This window comes from Embiotoca jacksoni, unplaced genomic scaffold (genome assembly GCF_022577435.1).
Source record: "Embiotoca jacksoni isolate LCO1_2020_lvr unplaced genomic scaffold, fEmbJac1.0.p SCAF_15, whole genome shotgun sequence".
In the NCBI taxonomy this organism is placed as follows: Eukaryota; Metazoa; Chordata; class Actinopteri; family Embiotocidae; genus Embiotoca; species Embiotoca jacksoni.
The window spans coordinates 4,144,260-4,169,964 of record NW_027185285.1 but is presented as its reverse complement, the minus strand read 5'-3'; the positions used below and the strand labels follow the sequence as shown (position 1 = coordinate 4,169,964).

At 41.3% G+C, this 25,705-nt stretch overlaps 2 protein-coding genes across 2 annotated transcripts; one reads left to right on the top strand and one right to left on the bottom strand.

The window, feature by feature from the left end:
• On the bottom strand, nt 1–25,705 carry tbcd (tubulin folding cofactor D). The gene is made up of 39 exons (XM_069148983.1): nt 25,220–25,705; nt 25,065–25,115; nt 24,838–24,935; nt 24,574–24,675; nt 24,324–24,470; nt 23,888–23,943; nt 23,434–23,566; nt 22,648–22,693; nt 22,039–22,171; nt 21,545–21,687; nt 21,397–21,457; nt 21,171–21,245; nt 20,889–20,983; nt 15,813–15,969; nt 12,450–12,507; nt 12,330–12,359; nt 11,901–11,986; nt 10,980–11,060; nt 10,790–10,863; nt 10,517–10,634; nt 10,153–10,213; nt 10,022–10,044; nt 9,901–9,932; nt 9,691–9,753; nt 9,532–9,608; nt 9,138–9,219; nt 8,903–9,021; nt 8,724–8,815; nt 8,245–8,385; nt 7,603–7,686; nt 6,985–7,143; nt 6,749–6,887; nt 4,906–5,027; nt 4,454–4,531; nt 4,292–4,378; nt 4,111–4,198; nt 3,302–3,411; nt 3,121–3,205; nt 1–2,550 (listed from the first exon to the last, which is right to left on the bottom strand). Exons 1-39 carry the CDS (start codon nt 25,401–25,403, stop codon nt 2,527–2,529), a joined length of 3,594 nt encoding a protein of 1,197 aa, XP_069005084.1. The 5' UTR covers nt 25,404–25,705; the 3' UTR covers nt 1–2,526.
• znf750 (zinc finger protein 750) lies at nt 16,966–20,842 on the top strand. The gene is made up of 3 exons (XM_069148984.1): nt 16,966–17,103; nt 18,591–19,855; nt 19,960–20,842. Exons 2-3 carry the CDS (start codon nt 18,612–18,614, stop codon nt 20,546–20,548), a joined length of 1,833 nt encoding a protein of 610 aa, XP_069005085.1. The 5' UTR covers nt 16,966–17,103; nt 18,591–18,611; the 3' UTR covers nt 20,549–20,842.

Genomic DNA, 25,705 nt, shown 5'->3' with positions numbered 1-25,705 from the left:
CAGCACCTGACTTTATTTACAGTAAAACAGGACAGGCACTCTCACATGTCCTCCTGCAGGCATGACGCACAAAAGGATGAACTGTAATCAAAATCATTTGCACTGCGAGTTCTATAATCTGCCGTATGTTAAGGAAATGATCTGAGAAAGATCCTGTGAACACAGTTTACAACGTGGGTAACAACCTCGTCAGTGTGTGTATTATTTATACATTTCTTAATCAGAGGGAAGACTAAATATGTACACATAAAACAATATTCATTTAATGTGAATACAATCAGGCCTTGTTCTATGTGGACTATTACCTGATCCACTCCGTAATCATTAACTTGGGCAAATTGCTATTGGTACCACTTAATCTCATAATAACCAGAACAGTGGAAAGTGCAAGAAGGTCTTTCCTAATATCACACCAAACCGAGTCAATGAGGGAGCAGCCCCCTCCCCTCTCCACTCCTCTAAGAAGGCCACCATTGTATGTGAAGAATTGCCATGGATACTGCCGGCGAACTGTAAGCCTTTTAGAATTATTAGCATTCCTCTCTGCCCTGAGCACTGTAGCAAAGCTGCTCGCTTTACCATCAATCCGCCTTGAGAGAAACACACCATTTCTTTCATTAGCGACTGCAGGAATTTCCATCTGGCTGGGAATTAATTAAAGTCGAATTATGGGCTGCGGCAATATTGGACTACCCAGACAAATTCAACAACACCCATGGAGGGTACGAGTGAATGTGGCCTTGTTAATGAGCATGGGAAGAGGCTCGGCCGCTTGTCAGAGACACCAGCTCAGCAGTTGTTAGGCAAGATCGTGATAAGACAAATAATGCAGTAATATACATTGCGGTGGCCGGAATTATTGAGTGAACACACTATCCCGAAGACATCGTGAACATTTTTTTTACATCCCTGCGACAGGTTTCTGTCCCATGGACGCGATATCTCAGGAACGCCTCGAGGACATCTCTTCAAATTTGTCACAGATATTCACTCGGATTCGAGGATGAACTAATTTTGTTTGATGGTCATGGGTCAAAGGTCAAGGTCACTCCGACCTCATGTCCAACCCAATCAAGTGAAATCGATGTCTCAGGAAGGCCAGGAGGGAATTTCTCCAAATTTGGCACAAATGTTTACTTGGGACTCCAGGAACATATTGGCTATTAGCCAGGAGGTGATATGCTTACATAATTTCACACAAATGTGTAATAACATCAAAATGTTCTGATGAAAAGGCATTCTAGTTACATTTTAGAGAAAATGTATGCTAATGCGTACATTTATATAAAAGTAATGAAAACCAGTAAAACATGGGAAACTATGGATTTTGTATTAAATAACCTCAAACTTGACGTCACGTTTTCTGATCCTGTTGAGACAATTACAATATCATGTTAAATTTTTAATTCTATCGACCAACACAACAAAAATAAATCACCAGAGTTTGTTGATATACTGCCATGACTGTGTGTCATGGTGCTGCTGTTTGGAATAAAGTTAATGGCTTTATGATTATCAACTGTTAAACAATTACTGGCTACAAATGTATCAACGAATGTTACTAATGATTTGTCAGGACACACAAAAACTCTGCCGAAATACAGAAAGCCATACACATGGAACAAAAACAACACCAACGTTTTTCCCATTTTCATAAGGGTAAGAATGTATTTCAGTTTCCATGCGAGAGGACAAATCTAGTTATATTAATCATATTATACTCTGCAAAAAAAAAAAATGTAATGCAATATAGTGATTACCAGCTTAGGGAGTTTCTGCAATGTACGACTAGCGATCAGAACCACCTAACTCTAAAATAATGCCACAATTGTATCTTTGTCGGGGAAACTGCCTGAGACAATGTGGCCACTATCAGCCTCGAATGAGAAAGGCCGAACCAATGGTGACACAACAAGCTCTGTTCTACAGGCAACCAGGGAGGCTCCGCTATCAGGCCTGAGACTCCTCCGGCCGCTGGCACCTCCACCGATGCAGAAAAAGTAGGTCTGCATGGGACCCGAGGGGAAGCAGGGCCTCAGTGACATTCCACGCTGTGTGCCAAAATGGCTAAATAGCAGCCATTTCCCCGCAGCGTACGCAAACGATAGTTTGAGTTTCACCTATCTGCGTCGTTCAGGTTACAAGCAAACAGCTCTACTGAAACCGCCTCCAAAGTGTCACTAGACTGTGATCCGAATGGGGGCATGTAAGGAACGTCTTCAGCACCAGAAGTCGCGATAAAAGCTTTGTGCAGGTGTGTTTAATGTTGCTTAGTGTTTACAAGTTGTAATCACAAAATTTGTAGTGATAAATAATAACAAAACAAGTGAAGTAACGGATGTTTTCATGCATTTATTTTTCTTTGAACTGACAGATCTGGATGGTTTCCATGTGTTTTTTGGGAGACGGACAGACTACGTGGTGCAGGACAGCTTGAAAAGAGAAGACGTCACAGCTCCATTCTTAATTCGTACAGGACAATATCTACCTTTCTCATTTCCTACGAGTTTCCACAGCCGCCAGTGATCAGGAAACCTGGACAGGGCCCGGCTGATGAGAGAGAGTAGTTAGGGTCAAGTCAACAAGGTGATAAAACACAAACTATTTGCTTTGGATGTCTACCTGCAGAACCCTATGAAGAACTTAAAAAGAACAATTCACCCATTTTGGTGCAGTTTTTCTAATCACATTATGTTGTTTGTGTTTAAAACAGCTGCTAATGCTACAGTATGTGATCAGGACCAGACGCATCGGGATGAAAAACAAACCCCGCAGTCTTTCCAGTATTTTGTTTACTCTGCAGACAATATTGACCGGGTTCCTATCGTTTTTAATGAGTGGGTGCTACAAGGGGAGAAATTTGGCAAAGGGAAAGGAAGGATTTTGGGGTCGGGCACACAATGCATCCTGGTACATGTAGGTACCGACAACACGGATCTGGAAGCAGGAAGATTCAGACAAGCTCTATTTTCTCAGTCGGTACAGCAGCGCTGAGAAATGTTATAGCTTCAGTTGACAACAATAACCATCAACACTGAGAGGACATCCACATTAAAAAAAAAAAAAGAAAAAGCTGTGCATTTGTCTTTAACTCTTAACTAATATCACTTAAACGGTTACCTTCCCAATCAGCTGTGGCTTGGGGAATCCCAACCAATCGCAGAGCTGATTCCTGTGTGTCCGCACTGTGGCGAGGCTGCTCTCCCTGGAACAGACATCAAGCACGGCAACACTTCATGGACTGTGCATGGCCTGAACAATTAGAAAATATTTCATCACCGCAACCGATGTGACCACTAACCAGTTAGTATCACTCAGCAGAGTCATGACATCGTCCAACACCTCAGGATCAATGACATCATCGTAAGTCAGAAGCATCTCGTACATCTGGCTGGCTGTCGTCTTTCTTATCTACAGTTGGAAGAAGGGGACAGTTCATGTCTTTCTGTTGTAGCTGTTGTTTCACAAAGCACCGTAAAAAGACACACAAAATAAAAGAGACAACAGCCATTCGTAAGGCCGTACTTCAGGCAACTACTAACGACAGCATGGTAACATGTTGATATTAAACAAGTTGACCCATCTTAGTAATTAAACAAAAAAAAGACAGCTATGACTGACAGGAAGGCCATTTTGCAGGTAGAAGCACGGGACTGCACAAATTATGACCTGATAACTGCTAAGAGAAAAAAGTCAGGGGATTACCAAAATTCATTTATTCTATCTAGTAGTAGTAAAGCCATTTCACTCTAAACTAACAATGCCAACCTGATGGTGGCGCCAGAGTAAAAGTCAGGGGATCACCAATGACTGGAGGTTTTATCCTCAGGGGACCATGAAAGATTGCAAAAATTTCAGCGCGATCCATCAAACAGTTTTTTCAGATATTACCATCTGGATAAAAATGCTGGTCTGACGAACCATCCTATCATGGCCTAAAACAACTCTAGATTGCAGGACTTATTAGTGGTAAACATAGCAGGCTAAAGACAAATTCCATTGTCATTTAGAGACGGTGAATTTTTGTTGTTGTTGAATAAACCAGTGGTTGTCGATGGGTTTTAGACATCTGTTAAGGACAGGGGGTATTCTCCTGTGTTGTGAACTCACCACAGGGAATGAATGGCAGAGTAGCATCAGCAGCTGGAACAAAACCTTCTGCCTCACCTCACCCTGGAACTGGATCAGCCCACAGAAACTGGGAAACACCAGTCAGCAGTCAACACAGATGTCTTGGTTTGCTTGGGTGCTGTATATCGTGCATACATGTATCGATGAGATGGAGACTTACACAGTTATACAGGCGCACAGCTTGGAAACATCTTTAGACTTCTTGAAGTCTTTGCAAAGAGCCAAAATGTCCACACAGAATGGATGACTTAGAAAACATAGAAAAAGAAAGTTTAGCTCTCAGATATCCACATTGTATAAACAAAGCTTTCACAACACTCACTCCTCTTGTGTGGTGAAGATTTCGAAGCAGCTGTTGGCGAGCATCTGATTGAGCATCTTAAGAAAAGGAACAGACACCCTAAAGAAAGAAACATGTTATGAGTATATGAAAATAAATTCCGTGGTTTTTAAGTGTGTTTGTGAAGAATCAATCACTCGATGCACAAATATCACCACAAATAAATAAATATAGCACCTTCTGTTAAAACATCGAAAAGTAACTAAATATTTCCATAAACAGCACCAGTAAACACAATCATAGGCAAGCACAACATGACAGCAAAATGAAAACATTGCGACACACAAAACCGAAAGCAATGAACAGACAAACAAAAATATAAATAATCAAAAGACACATTTTAAGCAGTGATAATAAACAGACAAAGCTGACACATCGTTCTGTAGTGTCGAATGGAAATAGCCTGAAGTAATACATCTAGCGTGGTCATGTACCTGTCATTGCAGAGATTGTCTCTGAGGATGCTCAGCAACGTATCTCCAAACTGTCCCAGAGCCACGCTGTCGCACTGAATCCCTCTCAGATAGTCAAACAGTGACTGGGAGGAAAAACGCACCTGAGGGGAAGCAGAGGAGAGCAGCAGTTAATGTGGAGCCACAGGTTGAAGCAACGAAACACAAATTCACGCTCACTGCGGGGAGGTTGGGTGCTCGCTACAATTGCTTATTGTAAAAAGGTCGAGAGTTTGAATTCAAATAGCTGACGAAGCGAGAATACGGTAACGACAATATTACTGTGTTGCTTGTTACTGAATGAGTTTGAACCTGATGGGCCTCGGAAAGAGAAGCTGTGAAACTGATAATATCTTCAGACTGCAGCACGGAAAGAGTCCAACCGTGACTTTTGCAACATAACAACACAACATAGTAGAGATAGATCAGTTTACATGGAAACCTTGTGACTCGTTTCCGTTTTCACATTTGAATATAGAATCATGTATATATTTGGGTTTTAATTTATTCAAAGTTACTTCAAAAATCTAGTCAACCGTAAGGCATTTAGGAACTGTGAAACGCTGAAAATACTTGTTAGAAAAGTAGAAAAGTTAATTTTCTCTTTCTTGGAAACCAACAGTTTCTGCTGTTGAGCTTGTGCAGGGTCATGTGGTCTACCTATGATTTCCTAAAAAGTCAGCGGCCATCTCTCTCTGGCCTCTGTGAATGTGTGCCTGTGGTGTGAGAATTGTAATCTTGGCCCGTGAATCGCTGCAGTCTTGGCTCAGCTTCCTACATGCAACATTACGCAAACATGTCAGTACTTTTCATCTCTGAGGATGTATCTGTCGCAATGACATGCTAGAAGACCGGTAGATTAAAAACAAGACGAAAGCTAAGTCGTCTTCAAGGGAATATGTTTAAAGCCTCCATGAGTTAAACTTTACTGGTCTCACTGCTGCTATTACAGGCTTTGAACGTATTTTCTTTATTACATCAACAAACACTAAAAGTTCAAAATGATCTCAGCAGCTCAAGTCTTTGTGGGCAGAACCTCTTCTGAATGACTGGTTTTTTATCAGTTTGGTGATACTGGAGGAGCAGAGAGAACTTGATCATCCCCAGTTTGGGGCCTCAGCCGAGCCTCCTGAGTGATGTTGAGCAAAGAGTCAGAAGAGGAAAAGTAGCAGGCAAACTTCTCATTTTCCAGCACCACAGTGACCCGTGGATCACTTTGGATCAGTGCTTCCTGCTCAGGTGACAGGGTAGAGATGAGTTACACAACCTGATATCTGGGATTTTTAAGAAGTCACTAAAAAGACAGGTGTTCTGCTGAGAGTGAGAGAATATAGTGCAGACTACATCAGACACACGGCTCCCCCTGCTGGTCAACAATCCACTGAAATAACAAACAAGAGCTGACTTTGCTTTACTTTGCTGGCACACAGGGGCCTCCCTCCCCCCCAAAAAATAGTATGACGAAACTGATCAGTTGTGTGTGTACAACCATCACAGCTTGCACCATTAAATATCTCTATTACATGCTGTTTTTTGCAGCTCTGTCTTTTTATTACAGTAACAAAACTTGAAACAACATTCTTAAGGATAATAAAAATCGAGTATATTGCTCACTAAACTCCACACACAATGATCTCATTATTACATTTTATTTTGTTAAAATTTCTAATGTTTCTAAATGTTTGTTTATGTACTTGAGATGCGAATAGAATTATTGCCTGCTAAGTTAATGCTGTAGGTGAACGGTACGTTTTATAAAATTCAAATGGGAGACGAAATAAAGGAAAAACCAGTTGATTTGACAATATCCTGCTCCTCCACCTACTGTGGACTCGGTGATCCCTCCTACAGACACAGTGAGCCCCAGCAGGGTGTGGTACTGATACTCAGGCAATCCCAGCAGCTTGGCGATATACTGGAAAGCTTGGGATGGAGCGTTCCAGTTCAGACTGGTTGTGGTCTCACTGGAAGACACAACAAATGCAACCACAGATCAACACATAAAATCAGTGCAATTATTGGAGCTCCAGATGCTACCGGTTGAGGGCAGGAGTGACTCACACAGGTAAAATGATCAACAGCTCCTCTCTGTGGGGTATGTGAGGCACTGTAGGCTCTGTGCTGTGAAGGAGGCGCAGGAAGATGTTGCCAGCGTGGGCTCGGCACCGGTCAATCTTCTCTGCCGACTGCTGGGCCAAGCAGCACATCATACACTTCACCCTGCGTACAGAGCGGCGGGACATGAAGATGATGAGTGCTGTTGTCTTGTTTTACAAAATCAGAAATCCATTTAGGCTGTCTCGCCACTAAATCCTGCTAAGTTAAATCATCCTATTACTGTTTTCCCAATCAATTTCACTGCTTTGAACAGCTAGGGTTGGGGAGAAAAAGATAAAAGAATGAATCAATCTTATATTATAAAAAGTCCAAAGGCAACACTGGGTATGAATTCTAACATATTTTTCACAGATCAGCTAGTATCCAATCAGGATTTTTAAAAAAAATAGAGCTAGCTGGATTGAAAGGTAAAGGGAAGTCAGATGTATTTATGAAGTACATTTAAACACAACAAAGGGTGACCGAAGTGCTGCACATGATCAAACAGCTAGACTTAAAAATAAAGGGTGAATAAAAGGAAGGAAGAATAGATATAAATCAGAGTTTCAGATTCCTACTTACAGGCCTGGAGAAAGGATCTCTGGAGCATCGCTGGCCACCAGCATAGTCAGTTCCATCAGACTGGTCATTGCTGCTTCTCTCACCCTGGACAAAGTTGACAGCGAGAGTAGATGCTATATGCTCACGATGGCATGGGCTTGAATCAACCTTATACTAAATGACTGGGGTCATCATGCTCAAACAAAAACAAAAACAAAGCCAAAACATGTTTGACGGTAAATGACAAAATGCACACATGCACAAGTTGGTACAAGCATACAATTTGATGACTGTGTTTCCATGTCGGAGGGTTTTGCAGTTTTAGAGTCAAATTAGCTTCATGTCTGCAGGACACAATTTGTTTATGTAAAATACTGATCAGTACATTCATTCAAAAGTCACACGAGAAAAAGATTACTAGACAACGCGAAAGAGACGGCCCATCCCATGTTGCGAGGACAGGTGACAAGCCTGGTGACATTCCTGGCGAGGCGGTAAGCATGGCCTCAAGCTACTAGTGAGACAGGCATGCGTGTCATGTCCCTATGTGGAGGGACAAAAAAACACCAGTGGCCTCGGGCAGGTGAGCATTCCTAAACCCTGAGGCAAATTAAAAGAGCATTTTGTGTAGTTCCATCTGTGTTGATGAGCAAGTTCACTCACCAGGACCCTACGTCGCCTCTGCTGTCTGTCGTGTAGTCATTCATGCTGCGGAGCAGGGCGCCGTACACCTCGGCTACATTCTCCGAGCACAGAGCGGAGTCCGGGGAACCGTTGGCACGAACACCTGCCTTCACACACACTCTGACAAAGAGTGAAAAAGTTCACAAGGTAAAACATTATTCGAGGGGACAACAAGGAAGAAACATGAACTGCTGCATTCAGATCAAATTTGAATTTCGAGAAAAGATACAAAATAGCATCAGACAAATGGACACGCATGCCATCCAGGTCCTGCAGGTAAAGTCAGTCAACTGTTTATTTTAAGCATTACTGCCTACACGGCTACGTGTTTAAACTAGCAGACAGACGGTACAAAGAACAGGAGGTGAGACACAGAGGGACCTTTGCAACATCAGCCTGCACCATTAGACGACGGTAAAATAAGAGTATAGGAAAAAGAAATGTTTCTGAATACTTACTGAGCAATTGATCTGATTGCCTCTTTCCTGGCCTCGGTGAAACTCCCTTCCTTCTGGCTGACAGCGCACATCCGCTGGAGGCCATCAACAATCTAGCACAGACAAACTTCATACCTAAGCACTGAGGAAGTGAGGTGTAAAATAGCTTGGAAATGTACACAACCACTTCAATAACACACCTGCTCCAATTTGCCGTGGACCATAAATCTTGGTAGACAGCCGATGGCCAGAGCAGAACCGCAGCGAGTGAACATCTGTGGACTCTCCAGCCACTCAATGTACTGAGATACCAGGACATCTGAACACAGACGGACATAGACAATAGACATAAACCACACTGGACGGACCTTCAAATTCATTCATGCATACATGGGGCACGCAGAATAACGACGCAGTAGACCATCATCAACCTGCCTTGCATTTGTGAGTCAGCCTGGCCCGCCTCGGCCTGGTAGTACTCCTCACTCAACGCAGACAGCGCTGACACGACAGCGGCCTGCAGACACAGGATGAGGAAGATCGGTGAGTCGTAAACAACAACTGGTCTTTCTAAATGAACATCAATTGTGTAAAAAGAAAATAGTGGCAGTTTTTCAATCCCAGTTTCGAAAAGTATCAAATTATCACACACTTCAACGGTGTATCTGCTAATATGAATTTTGTAAGAGCAGCCACTTTGTATAACTACTGCCACTGGTTCGTATTTCTTTGTGGGTGCATAATACTTAACAAGGATGTATTTGGCATGCAAACAGGAAAATCAGTATTCTCTATTATCTCAGTGTTTTTAGGAAAATATTCCGCTTACCACAATGGCATCCCGCACTCCACTTGAAACAAGATGGAGAGACTTTATGGTGTCGTCGATAACCCACTGCCAGCCAGCTGAAACACAAGAGACACCGTCAGCATTGATGCTGAATGAAAAGAAAAACAGAACAGGTACCGTTTGAAAGAATTTGCTTACTGATAACGGGGCCGTTCTTAAAAGGCATTTTGGACAGGGACAGCTTTTCTATAAGACCGCAAACTGTAAAAAAAAAAATTAATAAATACATTTATTATAATGTTCTGTATAATGAAAAAAAACAAAAACAGCAATGCCTTCTTTACCTTCCATCGTGTTTCTTTCAACAGTATTAAAAACCATAAAGACTGAGTTTGTTTTTCATCTTACCTGCTGGTCTCATTAGCTCTCCACCAAAACCCCTACACAAAATAAGAGGCATTTTAGTATGAATAATATTTTGTTGTTTTATCATACTGCCAACAAAGTTAAACTGATCACTTCTGCCTACCTGTACCGTTTTCTTTCGTGGATCTGAAAATGTGTCAACAAATGCAAATCAGCAAGATGACACTGACCATAGTTTTGTTTTAAATTTGAAGCAATGTTTTTTTTTGTATTAACACCTTAGGGTGCACTTACCGTGTCGTGAATGTTCTTTAACGCATCCACACACTCTGGAGAAATGATGTCCATCACAGTCCTGTGAGACAAATCATGCATGTTCAAAGTAATAATTCATAGAACTTCTTATCACTGAATTGTATTTGTTGTTACAAATTTCTTTCATTTTGTCTATAGTAGCTGCTTCATTCCTAGAAAGGTTCTGCGTTTTTTTACGAGCCATGCAAACAGTTCCCAAAGCTGCTGTTGGCGTTGAAAAATTTGTCGTCGTGCCAAAGTCTTTAAAGTCATCTTCTCAGTATACTACCGCTGTTTGAGTAAAGACAATATGGAACGAGTTTAGACTGGGATTCACTACTTTAACTATGTACTAAGTGTCTACCTGTTGGTCTGGAGGCCCACTTTGTACAGAGCATGCGTGATCTCTCCACAGGCCAGGATGGCTCCATGGCGACCGTGGAGGTCAACACCTACTGCCACGGGCAACAGCTGAGGCAAAACTGAAACGTACAAGAAAGAAAGAAAGAGCACGGTATATCAAATAGTAACCATTAATTATAGGTTTCAGTCTGTTTTAAAAACAGGCATTTCTCACGAGCATTTTAATTTGAGAGCTCAACATCGGCTGGCGAACAGGTCTGGTGACATTGTTTACCTGTTGTGGCCATATAATCAGGCGCTTCAGGCGTCAGGTTGTGGAGTGCTTTAGTAGCAAGCTCACGAATGACACTGCAAAACACATGAAGAAACATATGTATCAGTAGAACTAAAGACTAAAGAACTAAAAACTCTACAATGTTTATTTATTGATGATGAGTGCAATATCAGACAACACAAGGACTTACACATCCCAGTGGTTGATCTTCATGGCTATCAAATGGTCAATCATGGATTTGGTGTACTCTGGAAAACCAGCTATATAGACACTTTGAGGGGAAAAAAAAGGAAATATATTTAGCTAAACAGAGAATAAATACCAGATTTTGACATGTCTCCGTAACCACTCAAATGTAGAAATGAAAATCTATTTCAACCAGCTTTCTACATCTTTATTCTGTTTTCTTTGCTATGTGCAGTTCTGACTTCGGTCATACCCTAAGGCTAACATCTTTCCGCATTTCTGTTGCTTAAATGTTTGCTTCGTTAGTCGTGACACATTTCTGACAAGTGATAATTTCTGAAATGTTTAGCTATTCTTTAAATGTACACATTTCAGATGTGCATGCCCAGAGAGAAATTCTGCAGTAAATTTAATAATAATAATTTAAAAAAAAAAATCAGAAACGTACAAGCTAAACGGCACATACATATAACAGATAATGTCTATGTTTTAGGAGGTAATTTGAAGCTTAAAGCTGCAGAACTGGGTCGAATATCAACACCAGATTTTGACAGCTTTGCTTTAGTGCCGCAATGACTAAATTAACAATATTTACAATATGCAACGTTTAAAAACGTTGCCAATTTTGGGGTATTTTAATAACCAGAAATCCTGACCGCTCAATCAGCCAGAAGTTCAGCCATGAGGTTGAACTTGTTTCTGTTTGTCATTTACTGTGACCAAAAACATTTTTCTACCAGCGGTAACACACATAACCACAGATTACACTAAAACTGAGGCAAAGGCTAAAAATCTGTGCTGTCAGTGAGAAAAGATAGCGCACTATCTGATGCAACCCCAACCTTTATTATTTAAGCTGCAACCGAGTTTTGTGATTTAAGGACAAGCCCTTCAGAACTGACAGTGTAAATAGATTGATTCGTACCTAATGTTCAGATAGCAGTGGCTGAGATTTCCAACAGCATAGTAGTCTGCTGCTGTTACAATGTCAATACCGTGAGGAAACGTCCCCTATTGAGACAAAAGCAAGCAAAAAAACAACAACTGATGAGATGTTTTATGGTCTATATTGGGAAAGACAGAGCAAATTATTGCGAGATAAAAGATATGTGATTTGGATCCAAGTTCAAGCAACGATCTCCGATCTGAAGAGCGTTATGACTCAAGGTCTACTGGCAAGTCAGGTCTTTGCTGGTGCCCTGTGGCCGAACTGGGAGGCTACTTCTTAGCATCAGAAGGCTTCACCAAAAAGGCAAGTTTGAGCACGACCTGGATATTTGGCAACAAATAAGCTTCAAATCACAGTAATTCTGTTAGTCACAGTGCTCAAGTAGGCAATACTTCAGTCACAAACCTGTCTGCCGACATTCTCCTGGAAGGCAGCCTGGGACAAAATGAGACATAAAATTAACTTGTGTCATTAAGCTGTATATTTTTTGTGAAGCAAGCATTAGATGTTGACCATAAAACTTACAGAAGCAGCTCTGCGGCAATTGACATTTCGATCAAACACAACTGTGATCAGCAAAGCACTGCAGGGGGGAACAAAAATATGGATTAGAGAAATTAAATTACCTGACAAAAGACTTGTATCTAGAATTATCGACTGAATGCAATAGAGAGGGCGCTGCTTTAACAAATGTTACGTTTTTAACATTCTTTATTGTGCTGTCACTTTGCTGTTTGACAATTAAGTATTTCAATATTCATTTAAAATTTTAAAAGACATTTAATGTCAAGTATTTACTCACATTATTTCCACAACATTTTCTTTACTGTGATAATAACCCTGTATATGTCTTCCCTGTTATAGTGCACCAACAGTGTATGAACGTCATACATTTTTCAGAAATAATGACTCCGGTAAAAATGATGTCAAAGCTTTCATTACATCATTCCCACAAAAGTAATTTTGGCTGCCACTCACAGGTTCCCAGCACGCAAGGTGAACGCAACCACAATATGATTAACCATTCTTCACCTGCAATATTGGAAGTTGTGACCTCAACATCCCTCCACTCTACGAGTTTCAGGAGGGGTGGATGTGAGAATGCCAGTCGTTTAAGGGGGTGGTGGGCTACGATATCTAGACATCACAGTGACAGCCTGAGACTAAATGCTGCTGGCCTTGTTTGCTCTCCTCCTGTGCACTTTGCCTCCAAACAGCAAGATCCGAAACTATGGAGATTTACCAGCTGCCCCAGTTTGGCTTCACAAACTGCCCTTGCCCTGAGGGCTAGGAAACAAAAACAGTCCTGATTGCAGTCTAGACAAAGGTGTGAAGGAACTGTGAATTATGTCTACGACAATTAATAGGTACACTATTTATTTATATAACTTTGCAAAAGCACAGCTCTATGCATGTGTACGTGCCCCCAAGTCACACAGTCACACTTTTACAAAAGTGAGTTTTTTTTAATATGCAAATGTCATCAAGCTGTGATGAGCAGAGCAGAGCAGGAACCAGCTTGTCTCAGTATTGCTGCCAAATGGCGACCGAAACCTACAACAGCAGGCGAAACCCGGCAATCCTGTAGGCAAGAGAAAGGGAGGGTGTTGTCGCGACTGCCGATGATAATTTGAAGGGGTTCAAACTGACACTGCAGAGCTGGTCTGCACAGTCACAGTCCACAGGTCCGTACATGCAGGCCAGGTGAAAAGAGATCAAGGATGATGCAAACCGTTACTATTGAAAAAGACTGAGCGCACGTCACTGTATGATGTTGCACTTCTTTGCACTAAGTGCTGACTGGACGTGCAGGTTTTAAGATGTTGCTTCTACTTTTAAGGCGATGTCCAGCCTCTGATCCCGGAACAATTCCCTCTCAGTCTTTTTCCATTCTAGCATGAAGACCAAAAGAAACAAATATTTCCAGTCCCTACTCCTTACAGCTTTAAAAACCATCTGAAAAAAGTCAAACTGTTTTGACCCAAAACAACAACAAAAAAAAGGCATTTCAATCACCTAAATCATAAGCACTGGACATGCACCACTTTGAGGTAATATATTGGCAATTCAAAATGTCAGTCTCCTGGCGTAACATTTCCATAACAAATGCAACACTACACAAGTCTAAACTGAACAGTATCAGTTTAACATAAAGGCTGCAGCAACACAAGGGCAAACAGAAAAATTAAAACAGAGAAAAGCATGTCGTTACCAACTTCATTATAAATGTATCTTTTTGATCTACAAAAATAAAGTTGGAAAAACTGTGAAAGAGCTACATTTAGGTTGTTCTTACATCATCGGTCTAAAACCATTTCCCCTTTGATGTGCAACTGGGACATATGAGATTGAAAAGGTCCTGTCATTTAACACTCCTGCACTGTCAAGTATTATAAAACAGGAAGCAAAATTCCCTTTTGAGATACGATAAATGATGAAACTGATGCAAATCTCTCCCTCTCTCCTTCTGCTCTAGAAGCTGTTTCTGTAGATCATTACTGAAAAGCCAAAAGGAGCATGAATATAAAAAGTCTTATGTCTAAATATTAAGAAGCATTGCTTTAACAGAAAAATCAAGCCAGCAATTGTTACATGTGTCTAAAAAAGGACTATACATTTGACCTTATAGTATAAATGATTTTAATAATTATTAATTTACCCACTAATATTGTTTTTCATTTGTTAGTACGCCTATGCCTGTAAATCATGTTTTCATCCTGGCTCTTCTCCCCACTCCACTATCTGTCCCCATGGAAGCACAAGGGTTAAGTGGCTATTTCTAGCTCAAGCCTAAAATTCACTTGTGAGGGTATATACAGTAATTACCTATAAATATCATCAGCTCACTGAAAATTATTTTTCAATTATGCAGTCAATTTGTTACAAGCTTTGCATACATGTATACAACAGAACTAGTTTCCCCATCCAACACCAGAGATGATCAGGTCATCTATTGGAGATCTCGGGTGATGAAAATGTGAAAATGCAGACAATTGCAGGGACCAACAGCCTTTTTTCAATACTGTATGCATGCATGCACAAAAACAGCACACGAGGGTGAGTACAGGTTACAGTACGTGGAGACGTGAAAGACTAATGTGGCACAGAAAAACTGGTTTGAGGCAATAAATTATAGCTCAAAGGAAAACTGTTCAGCTTCGATGCAAATTGTAATGATAACATCATTTACAATGGGCTTCAATCAAAAAAACCTTTCTGATTACCTCGGTTGTGTATTATGTGGTGGCATTATGGTTGAACTGTTGTTGACGCAGCTAAGGAATATGCATTCATCAGCCGGCTTTCAAAGCTACATTTACTACATTTGCAACGGTATTTCATTACACAGAGAGGCGTTTCTGTTGTATCGCCATTAGTTTTATCCAGGTGTTCAAAATTCCAATGCAGGGGCTGATATCATTAGCTGGTAGAGGGCTTCTCACAGATATATCGGAGACCGAATATAATGGAAGAAGACAAGCTGTCGATTTACTCATCTTTGACCTGTAATGGATTAAAAGGGAGCATGACAATACATGCTCGGGGTGGAAATGTTGAGTTTACTTTAACAACCAACAACACCAAGAGTAAATGGGAATTGAAGCAGATCAAAAAAGGTACAGTTACTATTTTGTAGCTAACCAGCATGTTTCCATTTTTCAAACGCAAGACAGGGAAAACATTTGTCTTTTGTGGAAGGGTAATGTATTATTGCATGCATAAGTGAAATTAATCATTTGTGACACAAATGAACACAAGATTCAGATTACGTTTCTGAAAGCAAACTTAACAGAACAATCTACATACATATATACATATATATATATACACACACACATATATCTCTATATAAGTGTTAGTATGGGAAGGGAAGGAAAAAAGGGTTACCTGGCAATCTGAGTGACAAAAGGCTTCAGCTCCTTGGGTTCATAAGCTCTAGCAAAAGACCAGCACACATAGCAGGCAGCATCGCGCACATTAGAACCAACACTGCATGCGCCCCTCTTTTCCTCGTAGGTCAGGGCCTTGATGATGACCGGCACGACTGCAAACAGACAATATGAATCGATGAGAGCTTTTACCTCAAGAACACTAAGATTAAACAATGAAAGCTATGTCATGTATATGTAAAACAAATGTTACATATACTGTATACAATCAATATGAAAAGGTGAATGCAAATATCACTACTTTAGTTACATACTTGATACCCAAAATACTAACTGAATACAAGTTCATTATTAGTATAATAGTATTTCCATAGTATAGTATTTGGGCCTCCAAGTTGTGTTAACCATTTCAGACTGTATTATTGTTATGGTTTAGATCCATTTAAACCAAGTCTTTTTCAGCACATTAAGAAAAAAAAGCAGAAAAGTGCGATATACTGTTTTGTTTTAAAATGTGAAGCTATCATGTACTGGAAAAACTTGAGTGCCTTTGAGTGTGCAGTGCAACAGCTTATTAACAATTTCTAGTATAAGACAATTGCAATTAAACCTCAGTGCAAGCTAGTGCCTGCCTACGAACCGCTTCACCGTGAGAACAACAGTGATACTCTTGTCCCGATACAGTCATTCAGTAAGTGGCATTTGTGTGTAATATCAGTGAATAAAGCACAATATGATGTGTAATGGGTATAATTCTAAAGACAGGTGGATAACAATAAGGTCAGTTCATTTACTAACTTATATTACTAACTATGAAATTGGTGCTGAAACTATTTCAGATTTATAACTTTACTCACAAGTGTGCAAATATTATGCAAAACTTAACTTGAAACTTTGAAGTACATAAACTGTAGAATGAGTCATGTGTGCCCATTTCCACTGAAGAGAGAGATGGAGTCAAAAAAGAGGAAGAAAGTGAGAGGGCCCTCCCCCCCCCCTCATGTAAATCATTGCTTGAGGCTTGACTAATATCAGGTACATCAATGCTGCCTGAGGGCCCTGCTGTTTGGGCTGAAGCCACACCCACTAGTTGAGACAACACCTCAGAGAGGAACTCGCCACACAACTAACATCACACATTCAACCATCACACACTTTCACAAACACACTCTGAACTCTGAGCAGGTACTGAAGCGGGCGCCCTGATCAAGAACTGACGCCGGCTGTGAACGCTGCAGCGGTTCTCTGCAGGCCGATCGGAGAAGACGCTGTTGCTTCAACTTGAACAGGTAATTCTTTTTCTATTTGTGTTGTCTTTTCATGAACGGGACAGTGGCATTAAGTTGTATTAACTTATTTACAGCACTCCATCCAAGGCTTTCTGTGTTTTTAGATGAGACTGCTAGTGATGTGTGCTGTTAAATAGTTTGTAGGGTGTATTTAGGGGAAGGTAGAAGCTAAGCGCGCACCTGTTACCAATGGATCTTAGTTCGCCCTGCTTAGACTGCCATGTGTGATACATTGTTAAATACCTGGCCTGTGCAGAAGACCTTCTAAAAAAAAAAAGTTTAGGATACTTAATTAGATAACATAGCCTTCTTTAAGAATTGTTTTAATCACATAGTGATAAATTTAAAAAAAACAAAAAAAAACATCACCTGAGCTCAAAGTATTCAAGTTGATTTCTTAATTAAATAAATAAGGAACATGTTTAGACTGGATTATATTTTTTTTTTTAAAAAGAAGAGGATTTTCAAATTAATTTTAGTTCTTAAGAAGGGAGTGGCTTCGAAAGCGACTACAGTTGGACAGAAACTTGAGTGACAACTTCTTGCGACAGCACATGACAAGCAGGTTCCTCCATTCACGCCCAGTTCTGCTGAACTTGCTGCTTTAGGTGATGTTTCATTTCAAAAGGTGGGGTGCTCCAGATCCCGCCCACCTCACAGTTTCACTGGAATGGCTGGTTTCAACTATTACGACCAGCTAACATGAGCGTGGTATCAGAAGAAAAAATTATTAAAAATTACTTCCAGTATCCATGTATCGGTATCTGCGGAGCCGGTGAGTTCATCAAATGATGAATGCATCCCACAGGTGTAGTCATGGGAAGCAGGTGGCTGGTGGTTCCCACGCCGACAGCGCAGTTTAGTAAGGTTCAGAGAGAAAGCAAGTCTCTGCATGCCCTCCAGGTCTGCGCTAGTGAGTGTGCAGTCTGCCTGCCGTAGCGGTTCTGTTACTTTTTAGGACAGATGAGTGAAGCGATATCAAAAACGGACAGACGGGTGAACAGGCAGAGCGAGTGAAGGAGTCTGTAGGCAGCTGTCAATCAGCCAAAAACCAAACTAAGACACAACTACACCCACGCAAACATTGTGGGTACATTTTTGCATACAGTCGACAGGTTTTCATATTCAACTATTTCTCTTGTTTGGTATCCGACCAAGTGTGAAGTAACAGTTGCAGAAATACATTAGCCTGAGGGTACAGTGTTTTGTGCAGCTTGGGATTGTTTTTTTGGGGGGGGCGAGCAGGTAAAGAAACAACTAGCAAAAACCTTCCAATGACAACTGCTCTCCACCTAAACCAGTCAAACAACTCTCTTTTAGTCTTGTTATTTGAGTCATTTCGGTGAGAATCTGCTACAATTCCTGCAACGACTCACTAGTTGCTTTTATATCCTTTACCATCACGTTGTCTAACCGCAGCTTCAGCAAAAGGAAAATCTAAACTGTGAGTAATTCCTCAAATGTAATGTGCAACATTCTTCCTTCAGAGAACGTGCATTAAAATCAAGATGGAAACTGCTCAGGAGCGCAAGCCCAAAAGACCCCACTATATTCCCCGACCGCCAGGCAAGCCTTTTAAGTACCAGTGTTTCCAGTGTCCTTTCACCTGCAACGAAAAGTCCCATCTCTTCAACCACATGAAATACAACCTGTGTAAAAACTCAATTTCCCTGATGTCACAGAAAAATGGGCAAACAGCCCGACAGATCAAAGCCGTAGCGAAGGGAGTCCTTGTCAAACCGAAGGATTCTACAAACGTCCTCTCGGCAGTTCAGAACAACAGTTCTGAGAAACAGGGAGCTGAAGAGAACAAAGTTGAGAGCAGAGATGAAGCAGAAGAACTGGATGTTGGCTGTGACAGTCCAGTCACTAAAGACAGTCAGAATGTGACAAAACCAAATACAGTCACAGAGCAAGAGAACGGGGAAAGTAACGAGACCAAGGATCTGCCACGCCCTTCTGCTTTCTCCCCTGTCACACCCAACCGCGACGGAGCAGAAGCCTTCAAGTCATCTGTGCAGCAAACAGAGGATTCACCAGCACCTGTTCCCACTTTCAACAACCCAGGCTTCCCTTGGGACACGATTTCATCATCCATTCCCTTAAAGCCATTCTCTCCTCTCATAGTTCCTGAGTACTCTCCTTATCTGTTGCCAGACCGGCCCTTATATCCACCATACTACCTCCAGGGAAATCACCATGTGAATGAGCCAAACTCTTCTTCTTTCCAGCCAGAGTTTCTGGATTCTCACAGGCCTTTGGTGCAACAACCCATTGCCACTGCTCACACTTCCCCATTTCCCCCTTACCCATACAGATACTGTCACACTCTTCACCCAGGGGCCCCTCTGCACTACACCCTGTACAGACCCCACGAGCTTTCCATGTCAATCACAGGACCCAGATATCTTCCTTTGGATTTGTACAGCCCTACTCTTGGCCCAAAGGATTATGACTTATACATACATTCACGTCCCAGTCACAATAGTCCACACACTTCCACACAAGAGGAGAGCCGCCAGGGGCAGAGTGGAGACAAGGCAACGAGGCTGAGTCCTAAAGAGGGCTCTTCGGCTTTGGGGTCCCCCGACAGACCCAGTCAAGCACACGTCATCCAGAGAGACACAGAGGCCCCGCAGTACACCAACATGGGCGAGCCACAGACAACACCCCAACTAGGACACACAGCTACAGCTGTGCAGCCCATCAAAAATGACTTAAGACAAGAGGAGTGTGCAGAAACCTTGCTGCAGTAAGTAAATCCCCCAATTACTATTTTTTTCATCGACCTAGACTGTTTTGTATTAGCGGTGATGGTTATATTTTTAACTTTCTGTTTTGGCCTGCCTCTTTCAGATCAGTTGAAAGCAGTCGATATTCCTCAATGTCTGTTTCTCAGCCATGTCCCGAAACTACGTCAGAACAAGACGATGAGGACAACACGGAGGATCTGGCTCCCCTCAACCTCTCAACAAGAAACAAGGACAAAGAAAATAGTCAATCTGAACACAGACTGAGCTGCTCAGACACAGTGAAAGAGAAGGAGAACGAGTTGCCTCTGAACCTTAGCCTTCGAGCTTCTCACGGCAGCCCCGTACACAGCTCTGCCCTGAGCACTTCAGATCATCTTCAGCAGCGACCTGAAGAAAAGCTGCATGAAGAACCTTGTGACCAGAGGCAGACTGCAGCCCTGGCACTCTGTCAACTGGCCATTGCGACCTCTGCAGCATCTTCATGTGACTTCAGTGCTGTAGACAGGCCCTCAAAAGATTCAACGGATGGTACAGGTCCTGTCTCTCCAGAGAAAACCAAGCAAACAAGCAGGGCTAAGGCAACAGGTGTGAAAAGAGCAAACAGTGGCCATGTCGAAAGCAAATGCCACAAACCAAACAAGAGAGTAAAAACACCGGGGCAGGCTCTGAGGAGGAGGCCTCGTTGCTGCTAACAACTTACCTGACTGATTAAATATCTATTCTAATCTATCTAATGTACACTGCTACAATGTAAAAAAAACGAATTGTACAGACCCGTTATCACAGTTATGTGCTTATAGAGTATGTCCTATTCACACGGTCGATTGGTCAAGGTGAAACCCGAATTTTATAAGGGTTCTCAATATTTAAAACAGGACATGTTTGTAATGTATAAAGTTGACAATGGAAGATGTGGTAATGTACTGTAAATACATGTATGATATTAAATAAAGAAATAACAAAAAACCGCTCGCTTACAATAGTCCATGTATCTCACAATAACTACTCAAATGTGCACATGAATTCACATACCATCTGTTAATCTGGAAGGCAGCAGCAGTCCTCTCCGACCCAGCTCTGCCAGCGCCAGGCAGCCTCCATGCCAAGCATTGTCTGTTTCCTGGAAGCTTGAAAAAGAACCCACAGACAACAGACAGGTCAAAACACAGAACATACAGGTGGATGGGGCTGCTTGAGAAATTGTCCCTTCCTGAGCAGTATTTTTTTTTTTTTTTTTTTTTTTTAAATAAAGACATGATAAATGGCATGATGTGACTGCTAGAGAGTGCCAATATGCCCCAAGCATGAACCTACCTGAAGCAGTCCAGCACCGATCCAACCACCTCATCTGCCAGCTCCTTGGGAAGCCTCCCAGTCACTCTCCCAATGCTGAAGGGTTGAACAACATGAATTATTGTAACCCGCAAACCCTTTCAGAGGAGTTGTTTTTGACATAAAGAATGCCAAAGACAAGTAATAACAAGGATGCCCTGTTATCAACTGTCAGGTTTTATAGCTGTTATACAAACAAATTAGTTACCCCTTTGCTGTAGACCAGCGCACAATTGTTTCCTTATCTTTCAGTCCCACAAGCAGACTCTCTGTAAAATAACATTTCAATCAGATTTATTTTCAGCAGGACCATCATAATAACAAATGTTTGAAATTGAGTTGAGGCAGAAACTGACCGATAACCGTCTCCACCTCCTCAGGAATGTCATAGTCCTCTTCCTCGTCTTGTGTCTCCATTTCTGGTGTCACAGCATCACTGTCTGCAGTAGATTGGGACATGGAGAGGTTTTCTGCGAGAGAGCGGTTGCCTCTCTGGTATCTGAAAAACATGCACATTAACGTTTCAACACACTTAGTTCTGTCTGATCCAGTCATGTCTCACTCAGGACAATAAAATGTACTGTGACACATATGACATTAGTCACCAAGAAAACCAACCTGGAAATAAACCTGATGCTACACTTTCCACAACTGAACAGTTAGACACAACTAGTTACGGGAATCATTTTGTTTCAGTATTAATACCACTATTCACGTGGAAGATACTAATGTTTTTTCGATGTAACAAGTCAAGTTTTAATGCAAACACACAATAAATCTATTTTTGCATTTGTGCCTATTGTTTTTCTGGTAAGACATGTGGTGTATTTAATTGGTTGTTTTGTCTGACCTCCATGCAGCCAATCGCGGCTTCAGAAAGTTGAGTCCAAGCCTCTGGATGAGTTTGACGTTGAGCTTCCTCAACATGGCCTCGCTGCTCTCTGACAGATGATTCTGCTCCAGACACTGCAGAACTGTAGGAGCTGGGAAAACACCATACAAAACACATAGAGACATAATTATTATTATTAGAACGATTACAATCACGCTGTGATGAACAAGATTTACATGCCAGCTATGACTTGACTGTCTTTTACACAAACTATAAAACATGTATCCCTAATTGTGCATTGGAGAGCATTTCAAAGACATGTGTATCATTTTCATACACGGGAAGGCTCTGTTATTATATGGAAATACAAAAACATCACCCGATATGTGAATTAAGGTATCTTCCTTCTGGCAAAGTACATTTAGATAAAGATTTGTGAACACAAATACCGGTAATTGCATTACCACAGGGAACTGCAACTGAACAAAGACTACAAATGTGACAATCACACGCTCGAGTGACTTTTGTTGATGAAATATTTTGTTTTTATTTGATCTGCAAATAGAGAGGAAAATCTTGATTCATGACTTGAATGCAGATTAACACAACAGGGAAGAGGGAACCTACCATACTGTAGGAGGTCATCTCTTTTTCCATGTTTGAAAAGCTTGGCCTGTAAAATCATTTTGAAAGTGTTATTATTTTTCTCACAAACAAAGGAATCATTACCCTCAAAAACCACATACATAGTGGCAAATTTCTTGCCATTTCTTTTCTTTGAATCTTGATTCTTTACAGAACTTTACCCTCAATTTAGACATGCACGTATGGGTACTGAAGCCTTGGTGACAGAACACACAGAGCCCGTTTTGAATGCCTTAAGCAACACCTGGGCTCCAGTTTTAGCTCCCTGACATGAAGGGCAACGCAACGCTTTCCAAACATGCTGTGCAAGTTTATAAGCCAAGGATACAAATGTAATGTTCTTGCTTGAGGGCTGCATTAGATTACCTTAGGTTACACAAAGGTGATTTGAAAATACAGTCCATCACTAATAAACATTTGCAATAAGGTGTAATTGAGAGCATTATGTAGTAAAAGAGGATTTCATGGAAAAGAAGTACCCTCAGTGCCATTTGCTGAAAAACCGTTTAGTTTAAAGCAGTGGATTAAACTGACAAAAGTCACTTAAAGCAACAGAGCCCACACACGCAGCAGATTCATTATACACCTGCTAAAACCGCATTCGGTGTTGTGTGAAACATACCAGTCATGTCAGCTCTTGTAAATTACCCTCTGCAGGTCTGAATACGAGCACACAGATTAAACTCTCTTCAATCACACACACACACACACAAACAGGTGTTTACGCAACACCGCAGGCTTGTGTCACCAGCAAGTATGTGTGTTTACCAGAGACTGCAGAGCACCATCCAGCACCATAATGCTTCTCATTGACTGGTCATTGGTCTGGGATATAGTGGTGAGATTCCAGTCCAGGAATTCTCCGAGGCACTTCTGTTTCACATCAGGGCGTGTCATAAATCTGTACAGGCATGTACATTCAGACATGAAAACAATAAGTTCAAGTTTTTTGCAGACATTCAAATAGCAATCCCGCCCTCTATTGGCTAAATAACTAGTTGCAGATCAGTAACTGTATTTGTATTTATTTACAAGAAGTTAAATAGATGTTTATAGATTATATTCAATCTTTGACTTTCACAAATGAAAAATAGGTACTTAAAGACATACAGTGCACATTTGGCCTTGAAAATATTTACTAAGGCTAAATACATTAGCGATAATGTTGATTTGTTTGGTTTTCCTTTAAAGAAAAAAACCTGTTTGCCGTTTGTGTACTTACTTTGATACTAGTACCGATGCAGCATCCCTGGGACTGTCACTCACAACTAGATAAGACTGGAAAAAAAATATTATTCATAATGTATAAAAACAAGGCTGAAGGATACCATCACACACCTAAAAGTTGACATCTTTTTCATCTTTCACAAATCCAAAAACATTACAAGGACTAAATAAAACTTTGTTCAGATATTATACTGCTGGATTCTCTTCTTAAAGGTTTCTCCTTGATCATTCAGTTTGGATCGGGAGACAGATTGAGGAGTTGTCCCTTTTTATAGTGTTAAAAGAGGGTACTTTATTTTAGGTTGTTATAGTTTAGTCTGTATCATGAGGCTCCACAAACAGAACAGATTAATGTCATTCAAAATCTCGAAAACAGATCAGTCTCTCTAAAACAAAACCGCATAATACAATTACATCATACATACACTTACCTTTGCAATGGCTAGAATACGCTCCATGATGGTCTCTCTAGCCTTCCCGCTGTCTGTCTCCAGATGCCCATCCAGACGAGAAAGGTCAAAGGGTATGAGGCAGGTCATGGACAGCCACAACAATAACATGTAGCGAGTTTCCCAAGTCTGGAATGAGTAAGACAGCGCCACATACCACCATTATATGTTTGACTAATATAATATAGACCAAACCTGTAGGAGGCGAATGCAAAGAGGCAAAGAAGTAAACCTCAGAGTCCTTCGGATCCTGTCTGGACATCAGATCCAGAACTGGATGGAGGTCGGCCACCTCATGAGGAAAAAGCTGCACAAAGCATTTATAGCCTCTGACCTAGCCAGGAAGACAGAAAAGAAATACAAAATATGTGGCAGGATTAATGAATTAGCTGGATAAGTGTGTAATAAACAGAGTGCAGCGCAGTCAAGTGGGTTTTCACTGACATAGCAGATAAGAAACATGCAAACTTAAACAAGGGTATAGTTTTTGACTGACCTTACAGATGATGTAGAGAAACTTGAAGCCCAAATGAACCAGTGACGGCGGAGACTTTTCACTCCTTACAAAGTCCAATATCATGTTCAGCATCCATTCTAATAGAAATTTGAAATAATAGTGAATATGTGCATCTGTATTATAGAAGGAGCTTCCGTTTGATTCTACATAACGTTAAAGTTTTTATTGTTGTTGTTGTTGTTTTTTTTGACATTTTCTAAGTGTACCTAGATGTGGGTCCAGCAGATGAGGCTGCTCCTGGTATCTGTTCATTATCACTGTGGGAGGAAACGAGCGAGACAGCTGTAAGTCGTGAATCCAAAACAGTAACATAAAACGGTTTATTCAGGGGTTTCGTGCACTCTGTGGATGACCGCCTCACCCAAGAACCTCTGTGTCGCAGATTCGCTTTTCGCCGCGTCGGCATGGACCTCCGGCAGGCTGGAGATGAGAGCTCTGGCCTCGCCGCTCTCGCTGAAGCCGCCCAAGACGCACGTTTTGACAAGAGCGTCCGTCTGTCCTCCTTCACCACCGGAGCACCCATTGTCCGCGTCCGACAAGGCCATTCTGCCAAAACCTTTACCCACGAGGAGTGTTTATTTTTTTTATTTTTTTTTTTGCTGCCGTTAACGTCAGTAATGGACCGGCGAGCTAACTACTATTAGCAGTTGTGCTACCTAGTAAACAAGGCGATTTAAAAAGATCAGCTACGACGCACAGTTGGTTTAGAGAGTATTAACATTAAAAAAAATTAAAAAATACATGACTACGTTTAAAAACAGAGTTACTCCACTTTGCAAAACCGTATTCATCACTATTTACCTCAGGATGTCAAGCGAATGTATGATGTAGTTTTACTCCTGTACGC